Source organism: Ooceraea biroi, chromosome 1 (genome assembly GCF_003672135.1).
Source record: "Ooceraea biroi isolate clonal line C1 chromosome 1, Obir_v5.4, whole genome shotgun sequence".
Taxonomy (NCBI): Eukaryota; Metazoa; Arthropoda; class Insecta; order Hymenoptera; family Formicidae; genus Ooceraea; species Ooceraea biroi.
This window is the reverse complement of record NC_039506.1, coordinates 18,154,991-18,164,516: the sequence shown is the minus strand read 5'-3', so window position 1 is coordinate 18,164,516 and position 9,526 is coordinate 18,154,991. Positions and strand designations below refer to the sequence as shown.

At 38.5% G+C, this 9,526-nt stretch overlaps 1 protein-coding gene across 1 annotated transcript; it reads right to left on the bottom strand.

Moving 5' to 3' along the window:
• Window positions 1-183: 183 nt before the first annotated feature.
• Window positions 184-8,276, bottom strand: LOC105283348 (mucin-5AC). Its single transcript, XM_011346037.3, has 3 exons — window positions 8,262-8,276; window positions 3,378-5,550; window positions 184-1,624 (listed from the first exon to the last, which is right to left on the bottom strand). The coding sequence occupies exons 1-3, from the start codon at window positions 8,274-8,276 to the stop codon at window positions 1,296-1,298; spliced, it is 2,517 nt and encodes an 838-aa protein (XP_011344339.2). The 3' UTR covers window positions 184-1,295.
• Between the last annotated feature and the right edge of the window lie 1,250 nt (window positions 8,277-9,526).

Below are 9,526 nucleotides of genomic sequence, written 5' to 3'. Positions count from 1 at the left end.
TTGAGATCGAATTGAGCATTCATCGTAAGTGTGACGATCAACCATTCCAATTCAGAGAATGAAACATATCAATATTATTTATCGGAATTTCTTTACATATAGTAATATCATTAATAATTAATATTTTTAAAAAATGTAACGTGTTACAGATGTAATTATTATCAATAGTAATTTGCAGCCATATAAAAGAAAGAATTTTTATTTTCCTTTGTATAAATATTAAATTTTATTATACAGAGCATATTAACACAATTATCTCTCCATATATTAATACATTCTAGACTTCATATACATTTTCAATAAAAATCTTAAATGTATTTAATTGTCTTTAAATTAAATAAAATTATTAAGTAACAATTGTATTCCTTTTGCATCTTATTTACTTATGTTCTTTAACATTCTTTGTTCACTGAGTTTCCTCTGCTATTATAATATGTAAATAGCTTAAACATTTCTTGCAACAAAATCAATCTTACTTTGGACTTAACATTTCCTCGATAGAAAGATCTTTATGTATGTCGCCTATACAAAGAACTCAAGTAGCATGCATAAACCTATTATAGTGATGCCATACTTTCTAAAAATTATAGCATTCATGCATTCGTGCAACGTACATTCGTCCTATAATCGATTAACTTGTAAGAATCGAACTAAATCGCTGAACGATTCAAACTGCCAGAAATGCTATATCTAAACAATTAATAATGTGATTTAACTAAGAAAAGGATAAATGTTAAGATTAGAGGCGATCTTATTATCTTTAAATACTTAATACTTAAATACTTACTATCTTTTGTTCATAATTTTATAATATACAATGAGCGACAGTTAAAATTGTTTGCAGTTAATCAGAGCCATGTCCTTGATAATACATGTCATGGTCATTGAAATCGATGAAGTCGTTCCTAATCTTAACATTTACTAAAAAACTTTTAAGAGAAAATTGCGAAAATTAAAACAGTGTCAATATATACATGTAATTCTTAATATTCCTTTTTAATAATGTAAAGTATATTAAATATTAAAATCTCTCTTTCTTTCTCTCTTTTTCTCTCCCTCTCCTTTTCTCCAATTTTCATGTGCATATATCCTCTCTTTCTCTCTTTATTGGAGAAATTATACTAAACATGAAATCATATAGTGACATAGACAATATAGTAAATCATGTTAAATAGTTTAGAGTTTTTTAAACCAATCGACCGTGGATATTATGGTTCTTGTGCATGAAATAGCGTTTATATAAGACACGCTGTCTTATTATAATATTATGAAATGGATAAATTTTCATAGAGAGATTACGGCACAGTGACTGGTAGAAATCTCGATCTGTCGCCGACTTTCGGCTGGAACCTCAGATTCACCTTCTCGTTGTTCTCCTCGCCGACCTCCAGGAAGGTGTTCCAGTCCACTAGGAAGTACAGGCCGTTTTTTCGCTTGGTTGGCACAACGGGGTCTGGCTCGCTGGTGATACCACCGAAGGACTCCTCCAACGCCACGAGATTCGTAGCCGCGGTCGTCGACGACGTCGGCGTCAGTGTACCAAACAAGTCCGAACTGTCCTTCGCGGAGTCTGAGGCCGTCGTGGTCGTCGTCGAGGTCGTCGTCGAGGAAGCATCTATAGATTCTGCGACAAGATTCCTGGTGAATCGCTGCTCGATCTGTGCGATTTCTCGCACTCGCGCGAGCAAATCCGTTTTGTGCGACGCGGGGAAATTTGTCGATTGAAAAGAATGTCGAAAATTACGGTAAATCTAGAAGACGATGACGTAAATCCCAATGTCAGGAAAGAAATCGGACATTGCGAGAAATTGAACTTTGACGAAGCTGAGTGAATTAATAATAATTCAATAATTATTGATAAAGCGCATTGCGCACTTATGGAAAGCATCAAGGAGTAAGTTTCAATCAAGATAATAAATTTCACCATCAAGCGTAAAATAATGATAGGACAATAACGATAATGACTATAATGACGGTGGGAACGTATCAGTTTTAAGTAATAGCTCGAGAGTTAATAAGGGGCTAAAAGTTGCGGATAACGCGTTAGTAGGCCACGAAGAGTGAAACGTAACATTGTAATTTATCGCGGCGTAATTGCACGGTGGCGGAAGGAACCGTGCTCGCGCGTCTGTAAAAAGTAGATTACAAATTTCGTTTATTTCGTGTTACGATTCGTCTCATTCACGATTCGCGATCGGCGCCGATGAGATCGCTTGGCCCGCGAACCGGTTCGCATGCGCGGCCACGCACGTAAGTCCGGCATTCTCATGCAGCATTACGACGCGCATTGCTGTTGGGGGGCTTTAGGAACGTGGGATGAAAGTTGTACATCTGACCGATGGTAATGTATGCGCGTAGAAAAAGTCTGCGTACAAAAAGAACCGCCTCGAAGATCGTTCTCAGCATAAATGCCGACGCGGAATTTACTACCTTTTTGCATTAATCTCTGCAGCGGTTTTAGAAACTACCTACAGGGCGTGAGAGCTCACAGCTCGTGACTTAGATCGCGTTCACGGATAATCATTATTAATATTAGATCTTTCAATTTACTATTTTACATTAATGTGTAAATTAATATTTACTTCACTGATCTTTTTGCTTTATTATTATTATTATTATTACTATCGTACGTTGCTATCTAATAAAAATGGAGCACGTAAAAGGCTCGTTTAAAGCTGTGTAATTTACGTCCTGGTTACGCGTCATTGAGAAAATATGTGGTCAATTATCAAAGTTTATTGCATCATTGCAAATACGGTGTATCCCAAGTTCACCGTGACTGTACAGATCCTTCGGTCAGTTTGGTCAGTATAAATGATAAAATGAAACGATTTGATCAGTCGATATAATAATTAATAAACTTTGACTATGCAAAATCATTCATCCATTTCACATCGCCCATGACGTCCCGATTTTACTGTAAACAATACATCTACGATAAATAATCAAAACATCTGTATCATTTTTTAATATCTATGCATTTTTGATGTTGTACCAATCGATCGATCTCCTTTATAATTTAGATCTCTATTCGCTTCGGATTTGAAAACCTCAGATTCTCAAAGATGAGATACAAAGCAAACATCGAAGTAGAAGCGGGAAGAGATGTAGCCCACAGAGAATTCATGCTGAGAAAAAGAGACATACGTATATGTAGAAAGAGAGAAGGAGAGAGAGAGAACGAGAGAACAGTAGAATGAGTGTTTAGTAATAGGATGTTCCAAAGAATAAGTTTCCGGTCTTAATCGGAAGGCGACCGCCTCATTCTCATTTCCCCATATTGGTTAGCATGCGCCTGATCCTTGCCAGACTGTGAATGATCCTGCCAACCCACAATTCCGAAGTGCCCAAAACGGATGTCATGAATTTCTTTATACCAGTAAGCATCGACGTGGAGTTCGTGGCAACATCCGGGTCACTGTCGGTGATGGTCGGAGTGGTTTCCGGCGAACTCTGCTCCCTCTTCACCTCGTTCTTTACGTCCTCGTTGTAAATCCTGATAATCTCCTCCAGACTCAACGGATCCGGCCCCTCCCTTAGGGTCTTCGTGGTCGCGAGCAGTTCGTTGGCCACCCTTCGCACATCCGTCGCGTTTGCCTTGCCTTCCTGCACCAGTCGGATTGTGTCCAGGAGCTCGTTGATCTTCTTCCTCTGTCGCTCGTCTTTCACGCGGACCTCGTGCGGCTTGAAGACGTGAAACATGGAACTGGTCAATTCCGTCGGTTTCACGTTCTCCGTCTTCGGCGCCGTTATCGTCGTTGGCGTCTTCGTCGTTGTCGTCGTCGTTGTCGTCGTTGTTCTTGGTGTAGTGCGCGAGATCAGACCGATGTTTTCGAGGATCCGTCTCATGTTACTTGGAACAGCCTCGATCAAGGACGGACGTTCCGTCGACGCCGGCATGGATTTCTTTTGTCTGACGCCCTCATTGATACCGAGCCCAAACTGTGCCAGGAACTCCTTCATATCTCGATCTTTGATCTTCGATGTTGGAAGAGGTTTGAAGTTGGTGTACGTGTTCGTGGTCGATCGCGGCGCGGATGTGGAGGTTGTAGAAGCAGCTACCGTGTTGCCGGATGTCTGTAGACCGAACCGCTGGAACAGCAACCGCACATCGGGCGTTAGATTGCTCATCCCCTTTCCAATCTCCGGAACATTCCCAAAGGCGTTTTGAGCGGTCACTGATGGTAAATCGGCGGTCGTCAGACCGGAAGTCGAATGGCTAACGCCGCCACTGTCGGGAATCCGGGAACTGATCTCCAGGTCCACCTTGCTCTTCTTGAAGACCTCCTCCACGTTTGTGGCATTTTCCGGTCGAAGCCCAATGGAAGCGAGTAGATCCATCACTTCCGGACGCATGGTGGTTGTTGTGATCGTGCGGAATCCTCCAGAGTTCAAGTTGTAAGTCGAGCTGTATTTAGGCTTTTCAGAAGGAGATGGAGTAGAAGGAGAAGAAGAGGAAGAAGAGGAGAAGGAGGAGGACGTTGGGGTCACATAGATGGAAACTGATTGCTCGGTGTTTGCCACTTGCATTTTTCCAGACGTTACTTTCACGATCCGCGAAGCGTCCTTAGTTTTACTGATCACCGTCGGAGCTATAACATCCTTTGGCATCTTGATAATCGAAAGGTACGGTAACCTCTTGGAAACTGTAGGAGAAGGCGAATCCGCAGTTTTGGGCGATGTAGTGGGATTTTGCGTTGCACTCGTCGGTGCATTATAACGCCACTGGTCGATAGATAAGACGTTACCGTTATGGTTTAAAGGTGGGGACGCGGAAGTTCGCAGTTTTTTTAAGCCAATCGTCGAAGTGTCCTTGGAACTCGTCGTTGTCGTTCGATCTGTTGTCGTACTCGTGCTGTATATTGCAGAGACATTTTTATTCTTGACGGAGTAAGACGATGGTCTTTGATATACTGGTCGTCTGGTAGTTTCTGGTTCCTCGGTGGTCGACTGTTTCTGCAGATTCTCCAGATTAAAGCTAAACTTTGTGGGCGCTGAGTCCAACTTCGCTATCTCTTTCAATGGCATCTTCGTTTCTAATTCTGAGTACGTTTCCTTGTGATTCTTGTAGCGCGTCTTCGTGGTCTTCTCGGAAGCGTGCGTTACCACGAGATTCCCGAGGGGTTCCTTCTCGCGTTCTGTTTCCTGCGTGTACGGCTCTAACTTCTTGTTTCTCCACGCCTTGAGATCCGGACTGGAAGAAGGATCAGTGATTATTTGGACTATCGGAGGCTTTGCATACAGATCGCTGATGTTTCCTTTCGCGTCCTCCTCGTTGTAGGGCAAAACGACCATCAGCGCCCTTTGATAGATCTTCCTCGCCTCCTCCATCATCTCTTTATTCTGATACGCTTCGACGTCTTTGGACGTGATGTTGAAGAGGATATCAACGATCTCGTTTCTACTGAGATGCGGTAACGTCGTGTTCTGACGCATCAGCTTCTCAACTTCGTCGACCGTTCGGTTGATCGAGGTCTCGACTTCAATCTTTGACGGCAGTTCATGGCAGTGATTCAGACTGAGGATGGTCAGCGCGCAGAAAAGCGTAATCTATAGAAATGATAATTATTCAAATTGAGACGAGCGGCATCAAAAAGATAAATACGATATTAAAATTCTAGGTTGACCATCATTGGTGTACGTGACAAAATAATAGCGATTAATTTAAATGAAAAGAATATTTTAGTTCAGATAAGTTTAAAAAGAAATTATTAAATAATTGTTAAATATGGCACAAAGAGTGCATTATTATATATAAAAGAAATAACAAGATAGGTATGTATTACAAAACTTCAAATCCTTCAGCTGTCTCTCAATTAAGTATGTGGTATGAATGACTTCTCTAATATATGTATACCGATATAGCTGATCTAGTGATCACTCGCAACAATAACGCGCGTTCTTGTCTAGCTTTCTTGTTCAGCTAGATCTAAATTACAACGTAGACATGAGATGCTCTAGTTGATTGTGCGAAATGATCGTCTCGTCAGGAAATCACACGTTTGCTGACCTAATCTAGATGCAATGCGTTTATTCTAATAACGCGCATGCGATGCAATAACGATATTGCACAATTAAGCCAAAGAACACGAGTCGAAGATGTATGTCAGTATATTTCATATTCATGAGCAAATGTTGCAAAAGGAGCCTTGATTGTATCACTGATGTCAAAGAGCACGCTTGGCTGAGTTTTGTAGCTGTGATCCTTTCGTAATGTGTACATCGCGATGCATATACAGTTCATCTTGTGCTCGAATGTATGTAATGGCAAATTCCCTCCATTTGCAAATGTGCTCATGTACGAAAAGTTTTCAAGACTCAGACTGAGACTGAGTTTTCTGTAAACTCTTAACGACATAATTATAACTTTTAATGAAAGAGGGAAGAATTAAAGAGCAACATAAATGATCGAAGGGCAGAATTACGTAGATCAGAGACGTTAAATTCTAGGATATATCTGTATGAGTTGGATTCGAATGAGTTGGTTTGCATTCGATTAACGAAGTGATTGATGAAGCAGAAAATGTAAACGGAGCTCTATAATTTAGATTTTATGACATTTATCTCCTTAGGCATTTTTTAATTCATAATGTGCATTAAAGTTTATCAGTACTTTCACAAAGTTAACCAACACTTTATTTACTTACTTTTTATATTTTATAATATATTTTTATATCTTCCATATATTTGTTATATATTTACCTCTAAGAAAAATTTTGTCGCGAAGCAATTTTATAATTTTAAATAAATTAAATAGATTTAAATTAAATAGATAAGCAATTTTATAATTTTAAGTAGATTTTCTTTAGAATTACAGATTTGCAAACATAGCAAGATTTTCGCCGAAAATATAGAGATCATAATCAAGAACAATAATGAATGAAACGCTCGCGTTCCGGAGTCATTCTTCCCTAGCAAGCGAGAATTTCACGGAAGAGACAATGTTGCTTGCATCGCACAATAAAAATCAAACGCGACGCGTAATTATGCCATGTCAGGCATGCGATGCGAGCGAGCGGACGGTAAGACCCCCGAGAATGAAAGTCACTTTCATCTTCCTGACCGGCGACGGTCGCGACGGTAGCATGGCGGGAAAATTCAGTTGAATTTTTTAAATTTGCACTTGTTTGACCGCAATGTCGCATGCGGCGATGACGCATTACGTAACTTCCGCTCGTAATTGCGGTATGTAACGCCTGATAGGCGTAACGGGAAATTGCGATCGTTATTGCGCGCGATTTTCAAAGCACGACGAACGACGGCCGCGAATGCGGTGAAAGCACCGTAACGGAAAATTGGATTTTTGCCGCAACGAGCCCGCAACGAGATGCGCTTGAGAAACAATCACGATTATGGACGTGGAGATAAAAAATGCGTTTAACGAGCGTACAGCAAAAACATCGTCGAAGAAGGAATCAACTTTCACGATCCGGTGACGCGCAGCGCCTTGGAAACAGTTTGCCGGCATCCATAAAAGATAGTGGTATTCTCGATTTACTGATTTATAGATAATATATATCCGCGATCTATCGAACACGTGACTACCGCACACGTGTACTCTTGCTGTGTATATATGAACTATTATATTTTAAGCATTAATTGTGTATTTAATGACATTACACTCTCTTTGAACATTATATATTTCTATGAAATTTAGAAGACTAATAATCTGTAAGTGAATTTATAAAACTCTAGCGTTAATAGACTAGTATTAATAATTTGGTAATTACTTAAACAACGTTTAAAATATATAAAATAAAATTTGTATGATGTCATCGTTGCTTTAAAATGTTTTCTAATTTTTATTTTGTAATTTGTCTTTGTGGTTATTACAAGCTTCTGTTTGCGAGATAATAAAACTTTAAAGCTTCGATCGACAATATCGCTGCAATGAAATACAAAATACAATTTTCAAGGAAACACAAAATTAAAATACGTATATCTGTGAACGCGCGCGCGGTAAAGGTTCCATTTTTTGAATTATCATTTAATTAAATCATAGTTTTCTTACGTTCATTTATTTAATTTACATTCCGCAATCTATCTTAATTTCAAATTCTCATATCGACAATTCACAAGTCACAGTTTTGACAGCCTCGCGCGCGTGCCAACACACGTGGTGGGAGTATCACGCAGTACATTTAAGCAAGACGTGCAACGTGCAACAAGATTCGCGCACAAAAATTGGCAGTTGACTCCCACAACGATGTTTCCGACGACGGCGAACACGTCATACGGTTGATGGATGCACGAAAACTCACCATTACATTCAGCATTGTGCCAACCAATCGTTCGGACACGTAGCCGACAACTGACTGCGCGGCAAAGGCCTACTTTCCAACTCTCTCTCTATCTTGCTTGATTCTCCGTAGTTGCTCTGACGCACGAACACGCGTCCACCTGTTCGCTCGCTTTGGTCGAATGGACTATTAAGACCAACGCATACTTGGACTTTAGAAAAGCAGCGAGAAGGAAATGCCGGGATATATGTATAGTCGGGGGGTTGCTTTAGTTTAATAATTTATTTTAATAAGAGCAATTTCGATGCTGTATGATATTTGGTTCATATATTTAACGCGTGTGCAAAATGCTTTAGCAAGGAAAAAATAGCGATGGACAATAGCCAGTAAAAATGTATATAGTATTTTGGTTATTGTATATTAATATCGGAGTTAATGTAAAACCTTTAGCAATACGTGACAAAAAAACACGCATTTATTATATTAAATTATAATTATACTCTATTAAATGTTATATAAGAAACAAAGAAAGATATTAATTAATCTTAACGATTGTTCAGCAGAGCTTGCATTATTTAAACTCGGATCTACATATGATTAGTATTGTTTGCACAAATGCAATAGAAATCAGATAAATTTTATTAAAATTCATGCTCTATGAGTATTATTTATTCATGATAGAAATGTTTTTTTCACTTTCTCTATCTAGTAATAATATATTAAATCAGTTCTTTTGGTGACTGCTTTTATTTAAACATTTATCAATGCCTGAATAGCGAGTGACGCGTGTTGTGATTGATTAATTCGATATCATCTAACATCATGATTGTCTAAGACGATGTTAGGTACATGCATCGATCAGAATGCCTCAGTATAAGGAGATGAGAAACGTAGCTGACTTTTCCCCTTGATTGATTAATTTTTTTTAATGCTCCAGCAGAAAGAAAGTTGCATTCAACAAGAAAAACGCATTATTGACTTTTATGCATAATAAAAAATGCGTAATAATAAAATAGGATACAATAAAATATATTATAAAATATATTATAAATAAACAAATAAGTGCTCATTTATTTATCAGATATTTTTAAAAGCATTTTATATCGTTTTCGACATTTTCATAAGAGGATATGGAAATAAACACGTTTTCAATAGAAAATATTTATAAGATAATTAATAATTTCGCGTCTAATTAATTAATAATGTTTAAAATCTGTAGCTTTATATAGAAATCTTTTTAATATTTTAATATATATAAAAATTTACTTTTTATTATTACGAAAATA

What these genes read in the sequence shown, in the direction of transcription:
- LOC105283348 (XM_011346037.3), bottom strand. An exon ending in CTCCACGTCGATGCTTACTG is followed by an intron (nt 1,625 to 3,377) that starts GTATAAAGAAAT and finishes ATCTTGTCGCAG; the next exon opens with AATCTATAGATGCTTCCTCG.